General features: G+C 65.2%; 1 protein-coding gene across 1 annotated transcript in view; it reads left to right on the plus strand.

Moving 5' to 3' along the window:
* The first annotated feature begins 1,047 nt into the window (after window positions 1-1,047).
* The window catches only part of C1H4orf50 (chromosome 1 C4orf50 homolog), a 40,646-nt gene continuing 25,170 nt past the window's right edge, over window positions 1,048-16,523 (plus strand). Inside the window, exons 1-5 of the mRNA XM_036015426.1 lie at window positions 1,048-1,435; window positions 5,038-5,176; window positions 8,374-8,985; window positions 15,269-15,398; window positions 16,326-16,453. Of these exons, the coding sequence (XP_035871319.1) occupies window positions 1,143-1,435; window positions 5,038-5,176; window positions 8,374-8,985; window positions 15,269-15,398; window positions 16,326-16,453 (1,302 nt within the window). The 5' untranslated portion in view covers window positions 1,048-1,142. The remainder of the gene's footprint in view (window positions 1,436-5,037; window positions 5,177-8,373; window positions 8,986-15,268; window positions 15,399-16,325; window positions 16,454-16,523) is intronic.

Raw genomic sequence — 16,523 nt, forward strand, 5'->3', positions numbered from 1 at the left:
GAGGGTCCCCGTCCTGGAGGTTGTCTCAGAACTCTTGGGGGCTTCTGCAGGCCCTAAACTAGGTGCCCCCCTTCCAGCTCCGTGGTAGGGTGCAGCTGCAGCCCCTCCCCCTCCCTCTGCCCCTCTGCCATCTCTTTGGGGCCGTTGCATTTCAAACGGGAGCTCCCGGTGCCCTACTCTCCGCAGCCGTCCTCCCGGTGACTACCCTCAGCCTCCCTCGGGTGCAGGGTCCCGTCCTCACGGCTGCTCCCGGGCCCCCTTCCCACTGTGCATGCAGCTGGTGGACAGGCCGGGGCAGGCCACACCTCTTCCTGCATCCCTCAGCTGCAGGGGGCTCCTGCCGACGACTGGAGAGGCTTCTGCCTTGACCCTCGGGCGGGGTGGGGAATCGGGGAGGATGCACCTGCCCTCAGGCTGCTCCTCCAGGAAAGAGCCAGAGCACCCACCTCCCTGGGCCCTCTCCCACTCTCCGCAGTCAGCTGTCAGCCACGCCTCCTGCCCCAGAAGGCCCCCAGGCTGGTTCCCTCCAGCCCTCGCCTCTCAGGGTTTGGAGTCAGACTCACCTTTGAACCCTGACTCTGCCCGTTCCCATCTGGGGGCCGGGACCAGCCGCCCCTCCCACCTCCCAGAGCCTCGGTTCCATCGTCTGTAAAATGGGCAGGCTGGTGCCGACCTCTGAGGGCTACCGGGGAGCGGGACGGGGTGAGGGGGCCCCGCCTGGCGAAGGGAAGTTCCCAGACGAGAGTTTGCTGCACGGGCCTCGCTCCTCACGGGTGTCGGCTTGCGCTTCGCTGCTGACACCCCGTGGCTCGCTGCTGGGCTCACCTGGGACTCCTTTTTCCCTCCCTGGATGCAGTACCGGGCCCTTAATTCCGAGTGACTTCCCGGTGATGCCGTCTGGCTTTGGGCGAGTGCCGGCACGCCGGCCTGCAACCCGAGAGGCCCTCATTCACATTGCATGACGTGTGGGCCCGAGAAACCCGAGTGCCCCACTCATAAATAATCCACCTCTCCCCGCCCTCCCCGAGGGACGCTCTCCCGCACAATCTGAAGGTGCTGCACCCACCGGAAACCTCCTGAGGGTCGCTGCCGCCGCGAATTCGCTCTGTGGCATCCAGTCCTGCCCTGTGAACCATGCCGGGATGGAGCCAGCGGCCACAGGACGCGCCGAGAGGACGTTCAGCTACGTCGTCAGGGCGCCCAGCGGCGACGGGTTCGATGTCATGAACGTGGACCTGAAGATTGACACGGCCTGGATCTTCCAGGACGCGGAGGGCGGTGATGAGGAGTGGGGGTGTCTTCCGGAAGCCACCGCCGCTGGGGGGAGCCCGGACCTGGACACGGGAGTGCTCCGGGAGCAGCTGGAGTCCTCCGAGCAGAAGCTGCTGGCCGCCGTGGACAAGTACGTGAGGTCGGAGTCTGGGCTCAGGAGCAGGTGAGTGTGCGGCTCAGGCCGCTGTGTGTATTTCGTGGATCCCGGGGCGTCGGGCCCGTGTCGGGAGTGGGGGGCGACTCGTGTCTGTGGCGGAGGACGTGGGCTCCCCACGTCACATAACCTGCTGCCTCGGCTCCTTCTCTCCGTGGCCCGGGGGCTGAGCCTGCAGGCAGGTCTCCCAGGCTCACTGGCCTCCACCTGGGCCCGGCCGATGGGATGTCAGGGGGAGGAGGACGGGGGAAGCGGGGTGTTCTGCCCTCTCTTCTGCCCCGGGTGACATGTCTTCCTGTGGCTACGATGTGGTCCTGCTCCTCCTGCTGGTGGCCCGGCCCCCGTGTGCCCCGCCGGCCCCAGGGACCGAGTGGCTCTCGGCAGATCTGGTTTCTGCCTGGCCGTCGGCTCACCCTTCACCTTCGCAGCAGATTCCTGGGGCTTCAGATTCGTGCCGCTGAGTCCGGATGCCCGGTGCGGGCTGCGTTCCTGGCGGAACCACCGTGGCCCAGAGGTTGGGCGCTGGACCTGGGTCTTTCTCTAGAGCCTGTGCTCGCTCTCCGTCATCCGCTGGCACTGGGCCCCAGAACGGGGCGGGGCTTCGCGCGTAAGGCGGGGGAGAAGCCCGGCGTGGGAGTGCAGGGGTCGATCCCGAGAGGCCGACCCGTGTCCCAGCCGCCGGTGTCTGGGACGCGTCTGGGACGGGCCATTTCCCCGAGCTTCCCTTCGCGTTACTGCAGGCCGGTCACTCGATGTCTGTTTCCCTGTCCTTTCCTTTTTTCCTCCTTGTGATACTTTTCACGTGAGGAAACTCACGTATCAGAACAGTTATTTTGTTATTCTCCGTGTCACTCTGTATGATTGTCCGTCCGTCCGTCCATCCATCCCTCCACTCATCCACCCACCCACCGCTCATCCTAAACCTGCCCCCGCTGCCCCAAGTCACGTGTGGAGTTGGGTTGGCTCCTGGCGATGAGCGTGACCCAGTTTCACAGGCTGAACCGAGTAAACAACAGACAGTCATTTCATCACAGTGCGGGCGGCTGGAAGTTCAAGACCGAGGTGTGGCCGGTCAGTTCCTTTCGAGGCCTCTCTCGGCTGATGGGCGGCCCTCTTCTCCCTGGGTCCTCACGGGGCCACCCCTGTCTGTGTGTCTGTGTCCCAGGTCCTTCTCCTTACCAGGACCTGAGTCAGTTTAGGGGAGGGCCCACCCAGGGCCCACCCGAGGGACCCTGTTTTCCCCTAATTGCTTTTGTAAAGACCCCATCTCCAAATACAGCCCTCTTCTGTGGCACTGGGGTTCGACTTCAATGTACGGACTTAGGGGGAGCCCGTGCATCCCCTGATGTGAGTCTGGGGGGCTGAGGGCCAGGGAGCGGGGCAGGCCATGGCCCTGGGGAGGTGAGCGGTGCAGCCCCACCTGGCTGTGTGTTCGGATCTCCCTCCAGAGAGGCCGGCAGTGGGACCCGAAGGTCCACGGGCCTGGGGCAGATGGGTGGGGGACCCCGGCCATAGGAGACCCCTCTGTGTGGGGGGGGCAGAGCCTGGGGCACTGTCAGCGGTGGAGAGGAGCGGCCTCTGGGGCTGGGGCCCGGGGGAAGGCTGTCCCGCCTGTGGGGACGTGCAGGCTGTGTCCTCTGCCCTCTGGAGGTGGGTGCACCCCCAGCGCTGGGACTGGAGCCCAGGCAGCCTGGCCGGCATGGCAGCCACGAGGGGATGGATTCGCCCTGTCCCGGAGGGCGCCCCCCTGGCTCCAGGCACTCTCCGCGGCCCTGCCCGTTAATATTTCATGCTCGCCGTTCCTCGGCGGGGCGCTGCACTGCCGTGTCCGTTTCCCGTCCATGGGTGTGCTCGTTTCTGTGGCTGATCGCACCCAGGTCCCCCAGCATGGCGGCTTAGACTGCAGGCGGAGCCGAAAGTGGCCTCCCCGCCTGAGGCAGGGGTGGGCGGCCTGCTGAGCTCTCGAGGGGTGGCAGGGGGGTCTGTCCCGGCCCTTCGGCGTCTGCAGGGAGGGCCCGTGCTCCGGCCCTGCCTCCGCCACGCCGGCAGCCCGGCATCTGGCTCGGCCCCCGCCTTCTGTGGCACCCCGGCCCGCCTCCCTCTCCGGGGACGGCTGGGGCTGCAGCTCGGGCCACCCGGATAGTCTAGGGTCCTGTCGAGCCACACCTGCAGTCTCCTGTGCATCTGCAGGTGACACCGCTGGGTCCGGTGGGCGGGCCGTTAGCCTGCCTGCCCCGGTGAGACTGGTCGTCTTCCGCGTAGTTCAAGTGCAGGGACAAGGTCAGCGCTGACCCCGTCTCGCGGTCAGCGCTCCAGCTTGGTCTCGGAAGCTGAAGACGGGCTTTCCTCGCCCCGTGTCGGCGTCACCCCTGTCGCAGCGAGTCAGCCTGACGCTGTGACCAGTGGATCTGAGCCCACCCCTGTCCTGGGGTTTGGAAGGGACTCGACTGTGATCCACACTCCCATCTGTCACTTCCCAGGCCCTCCCCCGGGCCCCTCGGCTAGAGAGGGAGAGGAAACTCTTGGCCGTATCAGTAACAACAGTGCATCGTTTTATGTCACCTTCACAACCGCCTTCTGAGCAAAGTCCCCTCTGCTTGTCGCACACACAGATACCGAGGGTCGGAGCAGTGAGTGAGCCCGGTGTTGGCTCCGTGGTTGGTCAGGGGCAGAGCCAGGGGGCAAAGCCATGTCCTCCCCCGGGGGAAGCCGGGTCTGTCCTGGGTGAGCAGGTGACCCTGTGGACCCGGGGAAAGGTGTGACGGTGGGTGGAGCTTGTCCATGGAAGCCGGGAGAGCCCTTTCCCTGTGTTTCTTGGTTTCCGGTCCAGAGGTGAGGGTGGCACAGTAAGGACACTTGGGTGCCAGGTGACAGGCAAGTGCCGGATGATCTTCTCTCCCAAGGGGCCCGGAGCCAGACTTCCGCTTTGGGGCCCCCCCCACATTCATGCTCCCCCTTTCCGCGTGGCCGTGCCTGGGCTGTGCTGCAGCCTGGGGCTCAGCCTTGCGCCCCCCAGGATAAGGAGAAGGCCTTCACGGGGCTGTGCCGTCCAGGGAGACATTCGGTTGTTTCCAACTTCCTACTTTTGGAAGCGACGCAGAATAGTCCAACGGCAGGAAGTCATTTTCTGAACTTCAGTCGCCTCCTCGGAAGAGAGGCGCAGGGATGCAGCTCTGCAGGGTGGATGGAGAGTGTGGGTGTGGGACTCAGCCGGCCTGCCCTCTGTGATGCTGTGTGACCTTGGGCAAGTCGCCTGGCCTCTCTGATCCTCCGCTTCCTCCCGGGCTGGCACAGGGAAGAGTCAGGGAGGACAATGCAGATGTTTGCCTCAGGCTCAGTCCTTCACTGGCGTCACCCAGGCTCCGGATGCCGGCTCAGAGATGAGGATGCTGTTAAGATTTCTAACGCGTGCTTCCTTCTTACTCCAAAGAGGTCTTGGAAGTATTATTATAGGTCATCCTTGGAAAGATACGTGTGACTGTTTCACAAAATGTAACTTTGTCAGGAGGTGAAATTGGCCCGATAACAACAAAAAAGGTTGCGTGGTGCGTGTGAAACCTTCGGCCACGTTGCCTGCGGCCCCACTAAGCGCCCCCTGCCTCCCGCCACAGAATCCAGGAGCTGGAGCTGTCGGAGCGGAGGCTGCTGCGGAAGGTGGACCAGCTGCGCGCCCGTGTGTGCCAGGAGCGGAGCGCCTCTCTCCGGGCCCAGGAGCAGCTGGAGGCGCTGCAGGGGGAGCTCGCCAGCCAGGTACGGCCCCTCCTTCCTCCCGGTGTGGGTTTCTGGTCCCAGCAGGGACACCCCGGGTTTGGACACAGCAGCCCCTGCAGTGAAGCAAATGCAGCGAGCCGGGGAGGGGTTGCCGGGAGAGCCCTGTGGGGCCTGGGGCGAGGTTCTGTGGGCCCTCTGGTCCTCAGCTGCCCGGTCTGTACGATGGGATCCCCACCCTGCCCTGCCTGCCTCACAAGGCTCCCGCAGGGACCCTCGGGGGGTTGTGAGAGCACTGGGAGACCTGGGGGGCTGTGCAATCACTGGGAGCTCCGGGCAGAGGTCATTTCCGTGGTCTGTGGGCCAGGTATCAGGGGGGCCAGCTCTGGCCTAAGGACAGGGGAGTGACTGATGCAGGGTCACCGCCTCAGGGGCTGCAGTGCAGGCGGGGACAGAGACAGGAAACAAGAAACTCTGACCCGGACGCCGGTGTCACGAGGGGGGATGCAGACACGGTGTGCGTGAGCTCGGGGTGGGGGAGCGACGGAGACCTGGGCCGGGAGGGTCAGGCTTGGCGGGAAGGGCGTGTGAGGCGTGAGTGGCCGCCTGGGCAGAGGCACCAGGGCCTGGAGACCACAGTGGGACCCGGCAGAGGGCGGGGCGGGCAGAGGCAGTCGGTGAGGCCAGAGGCTTCCAGAGGGGCCGGACTGCCAGGGCCGCTGCACGGACCAAATCCGGAGGGCGACGGGGAGCGGGCTTCAGGGACGTTGGCAGAGGAGGCTCGGGGCCGGGTGTGAGGGTGTCAGTGTGGGTGCCTGGGAGAGCCCGCGGAGACGGGCACAGCTCGGTGCTGTCGGGGAAAGGGGCGGGCTCTGGAGGCAGATCCCGGAGCCTACCCAGCTGCACCGCTCACCGGCCGTGTGACCTAGGGCCAGGGGCCCAGCCTCTCTGGGCCTCAGTTTCCTCATCCGTGAAAGGGACACAATTTAGTATCAACACCCTCACAGTGTTACGTGTGGAAGTGACTTAATGCCCTCACCACAGGGGGCCTGCAGCTAACCCTGGCGGCTCCTGTGATCAGCGCTGAACCATTCCGGGGGGAGGTGCGTGGCTGGGGGGGCAGGACACAGTCAGGGAACGCTGCGGAGGCAGAGATGGTGTGTCTGGGGGGCAGCTGTGGGCGGCACCCAGAGGGCCCCGGACCAGCCCGTCTCAGTGGATTTCAACTTGCCGGGCAGCGCCATGACGGGCAAACCGCAGGCTGACACCTGCCGGCAGGTTGTGAAGTCAGTTCTTCGAGTCACAGCCCGCCTTCTGCAGACAGAATCGACTAGGAGACGAAAGAGGGCCTCACGGGTCTGAGTGGGGGCTGTTCCATGACCCTGTGGGGGTGTGGGGGTGTGTGTGACGGGGCGCACAGCTGAAGTGGGTTCCTCACGGTCCAAAAAGTAGCGCAGACAGCCCAGGAACACCGCCTTAGCCGTTAGCTGGAACAGAAGCGCCGCGGGGAAAGGAGAGGCGTCCACGTTAAGCTGGCGCGGATCTGAGGTGCCGGGGAGGCCCACGCGGGCCTTTGCCCCTTGACAGGGAGCTTCGGGTGCAGGAAGTCGAGCTCACTCCCCTCCTCGGCGTGGAGCGCCCTGCCATCCGTGTCCTGGGAGGAGCTTTTAATGCGAGATACGGCGGCGGGAGCAGTTCCTCCAGCAAGAATCTCTCTGTGGCAAGCGCGTCAGTACACATTTTTGAGCCACGCGCCACGTACACATGGGGTTTCCCGGGTGAATCTGACGCAGCCCTGTGCCCGTGAGGTGCTCACAGGGCGGCGGGAGACGGAGGGCAAGGGGACAGGGCGACACGGGGCGCGGTGTGGGGCTCAGGGGCCCCTGGGCGGAGCTCTACAGACACAAAAGGCCTCTCCCCGCCCCCCCGCACCTGTCTCAGGGAACCTGTGTGCTCCTGGGAAACACCTGTCAGGCAACCCCACTCCAGGAGAGGCTTGGGGGTTCGGAGTGACGAGGGGCTTGCTTGGGGTCCCTCGGGGACCCCTCGGCCTGGCTGCAGCCCCACCTGAACCTCTGACTCTGGGTCTCTCCCCAGAGACCCGTGGGTGTCGGAGCAGGCCCCTCGGGAGTGCTGGCGTGAGCTCGCTCTGCCCGGGGCGCCTGGCGGTGGCCAGACCCACGGCAGCCTGCCCCGTGGCCGACGTTCCTGGTCAGCGTGTACTTGCACCTCAGCCGCCTCGTTGCTGTGGGGACCCGTGGTCCTTCTGGCCGATAAAGGCTGACCGGTCCCCGTGACAGGCCCCGGGCCAGCGGGCCACCCCGGGGTCTCCTCGCAGGGAGTTCGGCTGCAGGTCTGTGCGCCCGTGCTGCCGGGTGAGGCTGTCAGACGGGGCCTGCGGGGCGGCTCGCCGGCTCCCCCGTGTGCGTGTGCTCTTGGCTCGCTGAGGCGGCCCTCCGCACGCTCTCCTGCGGGAGCAGCGCCAGGCACGGGCTGGTGGGAGTTTCACAGGGAGGCAGGTCCACCGTGGGCTCCCACGCGGCGAGGACTCCCGTCGGCCCAGGGCAGCCCGCAGCGCAGGGGTGGGTGGAGGGCGAGGTGTCCTCCCCACCTGGGGACAAGGCCTGGAGTCAGAGGCCGGGAGGCGGGATCCTGGCTGCGTGACCTTGAGCCCCTTTACCACACGACTGTATGCAAATCATTCCCAAGGGTCCCCAGGAGACAGACAGCCACCTACTGGGCCATACTCCCCGGCGCTGGGCGTTCACAATAAAGAGTGCCTGCGGGGACACCAGCTGGGGCCAGCTGACCCTTGCTGGGCCAGCATTGTCCCTTCAGGCACTGGGACGTGGAGAGGTCCCGGGTGGGCGTGGGGACCTTCAGGGGGTCTGGGTGGCAGCTCTTGACAAACTGGCGTGGGAACCCTGCAGAACCCCCGGGTGTGCGCCAGCGGATGCCTGCCCTGCGCCTGCATGGTTTCCCTCCGCGGCCCCGCCTGGCAGAGCTCCTGGGTGTGCAGGGCCCCTGGCGGGGGGAGGTGAGGCGCTAGCCTGCTGCACAAAATTTAAGGGGGCGCCGAAAAACTCAGTAATTGAGATAAATAATATTCTGATGCAACATTTTAATGCGAAGATATTCCATGATGAACAAAGTAGCTGAGTTTAAAATACAGCGTGAGCCGCGGTGGTGCCCCCCTGGGCTTGCTTCCTGACGCACCCCCGTCCACCGCCAACCTGTAGGTTCTGGAGAAGGAGCGCGCGGCCCGGCGGCAGCGGTGGCGCCTGCGGCGGCTGCGGGAGCAGCTGCGGTACAAGGACGAGGCGCTGGGGCAGCAGACGGAGGCCCTGGAGCGCTGCCGGCGGACGCAGCGCCGCCAGCTGGGCCTGGCGCGCCAGCAGGAGCGGGCCCTGCGCGAGCAGGTGCGGCGGCTGGAGCGGGACGTGCGGCGCCTCTGCCGCGCCGCGGGTCTCCTGCTGGCGGAGCTGGACGCCCCGGCCCCGGGCCGTCGCCCGCCCCTGGGTCCGACCGGTTCCGGGCAAGCCCCCGAGGAGGCTGCGGCGTGGTGCGCCCTGCAGGCGAGGGCGGAACTCGGCGAGAGCGAGCGGGACGAGGCGGCGCGCAGGCAGCGGGAGCAGCGCGAGCAGCGAGAGCAGCGCGCCGCGGAGCGCAGCCTCCGCGTGCAGCTGGAGGAGCTTCGTTGCTACATCTTTGAGCTGAAGCTGTCGGAGATCGGCCTGCAGGGCCAGGTGGAGGACCTCACAGAGCAGAACAGGTGCCTGCGAGAGGAGCTGGGAGCCCGGGCGCCCGGGCAGACAGTGCGCAGCGTGGCCGCCGCTGGTCCCTGCAGCCCGGTAAGTGGCGGCACCCCAGGGCAGGAGTGATGGCTTTTCTCTTTCTCGGACAGCCAGTTGGTGGTGAAGTCCCCGACGTCTCCATTCCCCAGTCTCCCTCTTGACCCACCCATCCAACCCCACCCGCCCAGTCTACCCATCTACCCAGCCAGTGCTCCACACCCACCCCCGCACCCACCCAGGGTCTACCCTGCTCCATCCGCTCGCTCACCCTACCCCCTGCTTCCAGCCACTCCCCGGCACCAGCCAGCCACCACCCTTTATCCTTCGCTGTCTGTTGTCTGCTGGCCCGGGTCTGTGGGGCCGGTAGCCTCTGCCCCTGGAGCTGGGCAGGGCGGTGCAGCAGGGAGCACGCAGGGGTGAGACCTTCGGTTCCCCTGTTCGCTGGCTGTGCGACCTTGGCAAGCTCTGGAAGCGAGGGCAGAGGACACTTACTTACTCATTTGACCGACAGAGTGGTAAAAACGCACCTGTGACATACACCTGCCCTGTGCTCAGCACCCCACTGGGTGTTTCGAAGGGGTGATGCCGTTTAACACTCAGGAAGGGCGTGAGGTGGGGTGGTTGGTGCCCTCGCGGCCCTTGTGCGGAGGCCGCGGCTCAGCAGGCGGCGCAGGGACCGGCGGCCACGCGGCGGCAGAGGCAGAGCGGGAATCCACCCCAGTCTGTGTGAGCCCTGGGTGCTCTGTTCCTCCCTCCTCACCCGCCCTGGAAACGGAGCGAGGTCAGCCCCTCCCAGGGGCCCACGCCCCTGCTTCTCTCCACGGGGCCGGGCATTTAAGGAGAAAGCAGCGAGCAGCAACCTTAGCTCCAGCGACGCTGCTCATTAAAAATTTAAAAAAAATGTATCTTCGGGCCGGAACAATCTATTTCAAGCTCACTGGGACGGCAAACCTCTGTTGGTCGGCAGGAGGCGGCGCGTTCCGCCTGGTTCGCTTCTGCAGTGGGCTGGCTGGGCCTGCTTCGTCTCTGCCCTCCCCCCCACCCCCCCGACGCTGCCCCTGCCCCTCTCCTGCCTGCCTGGCTCCTCCCTCCTTGTCGCGGTCCTCGGGGGAAAGGAAAACCGTGTATTTTTGCTACCGGCAACCGACTGTAATTTTGGGAAATAAATCGTGTACCGTTGGACGTTGTCATTCAGAATTCTTTCTGTGATTCTCCGAGACGTGAGGCTCTCGTTTAGGCTGCTGGCGGAAGTCCTTCCCCTCCCAGCCCCCCGCCCACGTACCTCGACGCTGTCTGTCTTCTACCTAAGAAAAAGGACGTGAACACCTGAGTATCCGAGAGACTCCCGCCAGCAGGCTGGGCGTTCTGTGCTCTCATGTAATCCTGAGACGGCCCGCGGGCTGGGTGCTGTTCTCCCACCGACTCGATGGAGAAACTGGCCCCGGGTGTTGAGTGGCTCGGCCGTGGGCACCCAGCTCCCAAGTTCCAGGGCCAGCAGGGCCGGGGCCCGGTCAGCACCGTGACTGCACGCTGCCACCCTTGCCCGGAGATGCCGGGGCGGGGGTGCTCTTGTTGAGTGGGGGGCAGCGTCCGGGGGCAGCGCCTGTGCTGCGTGGCGTCAGCCTGCACGCTCCTCGTCACAGCGACCTTCTCTGCATTTCACAAACCACCATTAAAGGTCCCCGTGCCCAGGTGCATGCTCTCAAGGCCTTGCTGGAGTCTGCTGTGCACAGTCCAAATTCTCTAGAAAATTCCCTAAACGGCCCATAAAGTACGGTCCCTGGCCAGTCTGCCTCTAGTGCTGAGAGAAGCTGGCCCCCATCGGCCCAGGAGCGGATGGGCAGCGGGGGCTGCTGTGTAGGGGCCTCAGGATAGAAAACTCGACCCTTAAACACAAGCTGCGCACAGCGGGGTGAGCCACGCATAGTGGGGTGGGCTGTGCACAGCGTGAGGGGCAGGGTCCCCAGAGATTTGTCCAGGGCCGTTCTGGTGCAGCTCTGCCTTCTGGCCGAGGTGCTGCCTCTGGGCAGGTCACTGCGCTCCCCGTGCCCCGTGCTCCCAAGTGTGACCTGCGAGTGACACTAGGGCCTGCCTCACTGTCTGACTGTGAGGACAAAAGGACAGGGTCAGGGAAGGCTCCCAGCACTGCACTGGGCACGTCGTGAGTGGGCAACGAGACTTAGTGTCTGTCACCCTCTTTGTCACCACCACCATCATCATCGTCTCCATCATCCTCTCTCCCTGGGCCTGTGTGGTCCAGGGGGAAGTTGGGCACACTCACCCACACTACTTACACATGATAGTTCCCCCCACTGCCTCTCTTGTCCTTTTATCTGTCGGTCCTGAGGGCTGACCCTTGACTGGAGAAGGTTCCATGTAACTGGTCTGTCCCCACTCATCAGCCAGACCTGCTGGTGGAGGCAGAGGCTGATGGTCTGGAGTGGACGTGGCCACTGGCCTTCTGGGAAGGACTGTTCCCCGGTGTGGTCCTCCTCCTGGCCCTGTCGCTGGGTCAGCCTGCAGGGGCCGGCGAGGTGGGCGAGGCCCCACCTGCTCCAGTTGGACGTCACCGTGATGTCCCTCTGCAAAGACGCTGCTTCCACACGAGGCCACAGTCACAGGTATACTGGGGAAGGGACAGTTAGGGTGTGGACATCCTTCAAGGTACCACAGTTCAGCCTGTGGCACCTCCCACGTGGCGGGTGAGGGCTGTGGCCCCGCCTCCTCCACCTCCCCCTGCCTCCGGCTGCACTCCCGGTCCATTCCGGCCTCCCGGGCTTCCTCCCCTCTCAGCCCCGAAGGGGGCGCTGTCTCTTGTCATCGCCAGGCGGAACCTGGGGCAGGCTCTGGGGGAAGCCCTGGGGATGGCCTGCCACCGTGCCTCAGGCTGCAGTGTCAGCCGCCCCGAGAGACCCAGGGGCAGGGAGGTTGTCATGGCAACAAGCTAGCGCGTGGAGAACACTTCCTGACCCGCGTCACCCTTGTGTGGCTGTGCAAACACAAGGGGCCCCACCTCTGCCCCCACACTTCCCACCCGCAGGCAGATGCCTCCCCCGCCCCCCCCAGTGGTTTGCAGCAGGTGTGCCCGGGCCCTGCTGCGCCCCAGGCACCGTGCGGGGCACTGAGGCTGCGGGGTCACCCTGCCCCTCCGGAGCTCAGGGGGAGACAGACACGGGTGCGGACGATGGCTGCTGCGGCAGGGGACGGCCCGGAGGCGGTGGCCTGGCCCGGAGCGTACCAGGGAGGCTACACCCGGAGATGAAAAGTCACCGTCTTTGAAGTGTCCGTCAGTGTCGGGCTGTTGTTTCAGAGCTGAGACCACGATCTGGGTGACAGCGGCATCAGGAATGCAGGGCGCTCCACCGGCCTCTGCTCGGCAGCCACGGCAGCGTGAGGAGAGAGCGACCCCTGGTGGCAGTTACAGGAATCGTTTCGTTGTGCAGCCAGTACCTGCAGGCAGCCGCTCCCCGTCACCACCTGCACTCCGGCAGCAACGCTGTTTCACGTTTGACACTCACTCGGGCGGCAAGGGAGGGCCTTAAAACATCATGTCAATAGCGTCGAGAAATAAAACATAGGCGAAAGCTTCGGACGTGAAACTAACATAAGGGCCAGGTGACGCAGCCAGTGGTCTTATGCAAAAAGGTCGGCCCCGGTTCCACTGGGTACAGTCACGCGCCAGCAAACGCTCCAGGTCTCCTACTGTTCTGTCCGTTTCTCCACCGTTAAACGCCCCTCCGCACTCGGCACACTCGGTAAGAACCGGAAACAACCAGAACGTTCAATCAGGACAACTGGTTCGGTAAAACCAAGGCATCCTTGTTTCGGCAGCCACAAAGCGCCACGTGACAGAAGAGCCCGTGGAGAACGAACCCTTCAGAAACGCCACGGGGAAAAGCACTAGGCGGAAACCGACAGTTTGCAGAAACAGACGTTTGGAAGAGGTTAAATGTCTACGCGCAGAAAAAAGCCCAGAAGGATACAGTCTAACCCACAAATGATGTTTGTGTCTGGGTGTCACTGAATTCTTTGTTTTCTTGCTTTTGCTCATCTTTCAAAATGGTCACACATTAAAGCTGAAACCACGCAGGTGTCACAGGCAGGTGCTCCCATGGGTGCTGGAGCAGGAAGGACGGACAAGGCGGAGCCCAGAGGTGCGCGAAGGGGAAGAGCAAGCGCGGGTCAAGCTCAGAGCCCCGAGCTCCGGGCCTGTTCGCCCGCTGTGTGCTGTGCAACCCTGGACAAGTCACTCTCCCTCTCTGAGTATTGATTCCATCCCTTGTGAAACGGAAAGGGTGGAGCATTGTCTTCCGGGCTGCCCCCCACCGGCAGCACCTCCTGGAGGCGGGGTCTGTGTGCGTTTTTTCCCCTGGCCGTGCCCCAGCTCCACCCCAGGGCCCGCCACGTAGCAGTTGCTCAGTAAGTAGCTGTTACATGGAGGTGAAGTCAGCTGGGGTGCCGGAAACGTCCAAGTGGAAACAGACAGAACAGGGGCCTTGGACACGGCCCTCCCGCCTCTCCACGTCCGTCTGTCCATCTCTCTCCTTCCCTGCACCCCCTCGCAGCTCACTCTGAATCTCTGTCTCTCCCTCTCCCCACCCGGCGCCGTCTGTCTATCTGTCTGTCTGTCTGTCGGTCTTCTTTCTCGTCGGCTCGCTCTCCTGCCGTCCCTCTCCCCTTCATCTCTTCTTCTCCGCCTCATTCCAAGCACGATCTTAAGCTGCCGATGGAAATGTGTGTCTCTGGTCCAGCGGGGAGCACCTGGATAGGAACGGGGGGGCAGGCAGCCATGGGGCCGCGAGCGGGAGGACGCCGAGGCCGGGCAGAGACCGGCTGAACGCGGCACAGAATGCTGGTGCCCAGGCCCCTCTGGCTGTAGTTCGGCACCTGGTGAAGCCTCGGGGCCACCCTGAGGTGCGGCCGGGGTGGGGGCCCCGGTCTGCGGGGAGAGCTGACAGTCAACACGTCTGAGGTTTCCCACACGCACACGCCGGGCAGCCTTTTTTCTTGTTGTTTGTTGTTATTTGTTGTTATTTGGTCAAGCCGGGTGGGGGCGGGTTTCTCCCTCCTCGCCCCCAGGAGGTGTAGCTGCATCCCAGTGTCCAGGTCAGGGGGACTGCTGGGAGGCCGGGCGTGTGGAAGGGAGGGGCTGCAACTGAGGCGTGCGGGGTGGGGGCTGGGGCTTGGCCCAACAAGCAGCAAGCGACGACCACCCTTTCCCCGGGGCGGGGGGGCGGGGGGATGTGGCCACAGGCAGAAAGAGCAGGTGCAGGCGTGAGGTGCGGGCTGGAGCCAGGGCCAGGGTGAGGGGGGCCGGGCAGCCCGCCACGGCTACGGTGGCCCCCAGTGCCTGGCCTCCGTGTTGGCACCGGGCCTGTGGTCCGAGGGGCCGAGAGTGGCCTTGGCACGTTGTAGAGGGTACCCCGGCAGCTCCATGCAGGAGGCCGGGCTGGGAGCTGAGGCAGGGGTCTGCTGGCAGCAGGTGAGGACCTGGGGGTCAGGTTGGGGGTGTGGGGCACTACCTGTTCCCTTCCATTCCTCCGCATCGAGAACGGCACCTGGCACGTAGGAGGAACTTACCCTGTGGGTCCCCACAAATGTACCAGTGAGTCCGAAATGCCTGCCTTTCTGCAGCTTGTCTGTTCATCCAGCTGTCACACGATTGTTAAGCACCTACTGTGTGCTAGGCCAAGGGAGGGCACAGACCCCCTCAGGACCTCAGGGTCTGGTGGGGGGCAGGTGGACGGCCAACAGCACGGGGCAGGACTGGTTAGCGGTGGCCTGGGGCAGGGGCCCCGTAGGCGGTGGGGCAGGGCCGAGCCTTCCTGCCGGCCCCGCGCGCCCCTGCAGCAGCCGGGGGGAGGCTCCGTCTGTGGTAACGCCATGCAGGGACAGCGCCTCGCTGTGCACCACGCACCTTGGGGAGAGGCCCAGGGAGGGGCGCCGCCCAAGGACACCTGCTGTAGCATCTGGGATTTGTGGACAGCTGAGGGACAGGACTGCCCGTAGCCCCGGAGCAGGCAGTCACCTCCGTGGATGGGACAGAGCGGGAAGGGGAGGGAGCGGGGCTCGGACCCCAGAGGCACCGTGACAGCGGGACAGACATGCGCCTGCTGCCTGCTGCCTGCAGGGGGAGCCAGGGAGCTGACGGGGGCGTCGGCCTGTCGGACCAGGCACGGGGCAGGGCCGCAGGGCCAGGCCGTGGGCCCTCTGCTGCCCAGGCCTCGGCTTCCTCTGGGCTCCCTTCGGGGGTTGTTGGGACAGACCCGTGGGAACGGGCTTGGAGTGGACACTTCGGCCCAGGATGCTCAGCTCTCTTGATGCTTGTGTCTTCCTGCAGGACGCCCCGGGCCGCATTCAGGACGAGTGGCTGTCTCTGCCTCGGGAGGAGGCGCTGGAGGCCCGCAGACGCCCCGGCCGGCCGACCTCTCCCCACCCCGGCGGCGCCCCGGGACCGGGGCCCTCAGCAGGTATGCAGGGGACCCGGTGCGTGGGCCCTGGCTGTCTGCACGGACACCGTTAGCTCACTTACGGCATCCTGATGGTGCAGGGGCGGCCGCCCCCACTCTGCAGACAGGACGCCGAGGCTCAGAGAGGTGGTGTCACTTGTTCGGGGTCACACAGCTGGTAAAGGGGAGATCCGAGTCCCCAGTGCCCCTGACGTGCCTGCCAGCCCGGGGCAGCAGGGGCCTCTCGGGGAGCGTTGTCCTCACAGAAGACGGTATGCTGACTGGGGGACATTCCGTGTCCACCCCACCCTGTCCCGCACTTGTCCCTGATGAGAACCTGTGTCTGCGATGACCGTCCCAGCCACAGCTCCCAGGGTCCCTTCTGCACAAGCCACAGCACTCAGGAGCCCCCAGGCCACCGGATGCACCTGGGGGTCTGTGGGGTGCTTGCAGTCCCCCGGGAACAAGTGCGGTTTACAGACGAGGGGCCCCTTATACCCTCCGGCGCTGCCGCCTGCAGAGGTAGCTTCCCGCGCCCCCCTGTCCCGTTCTGGGGGCTGGGGTTAAACGTTCCAGGAGAAGGGGCCCCGGGTCTGCCTGGCAGTGCGGCCTAGGGGTCAGCTCCTTTGTCCTGGGGGGAGGTGTCACCACCCGGTGTGGCCCATGTGGAAGCCTGGGGAGACAGCTGTCATGGATTTGTCACCTGCGTGAGTTCTGCGGTCGGAGGTGGTGGCTTCCGGACCCAGATCCAGGCTCATCTGGACCGGCCTTTCCCATCTCCCAGCCTCAGTGTCCTTGCCCTTGACGGGTGATAGTGACCGTCAGGCCACCCCTGGGGAGGTGGCCTTGAGTTAGTGAGCGGTGCCCTCAGCCCTCACAGTAGGGACGAGGACACTAGTGACAATCCCGGGAGGGTCCTTCTAACCCTCGGGGTCCTGTCCCTTCCAGGCCAGCCCGCCGAGGGGCCCCACACCTGGGGCAGCATTGGGGTGGGAGGAGGCCCCTCTGTGTTGGTGCCAGGCCTGGAGACCCCGGCTGGCCTCCTGGGACACCTGGTGGGACCCGCCCTCGGACAGGTAAGGCCGGAGGCTTTCCTCATGCTCCGGGTGCCAGCTGGGTCTGAACAGCCCCTGTGTGTGCCCGCAA

This window comes from Phyllostomus discolor, chromosome 1 (assembly GCF_004126475.2).
Source record: "Phyllostomus discolor isolate MPI-MPIP mPhyDis1 chromosome 1, mPhyDis1.pri.v3, whole genome shotgun sequence".
NCBI lineage: Eukaryota > Metazoa > Chordata > Mammalia > Chiroptera > Phyllostomidae > Phyllostomus > Phyllostomus discolor.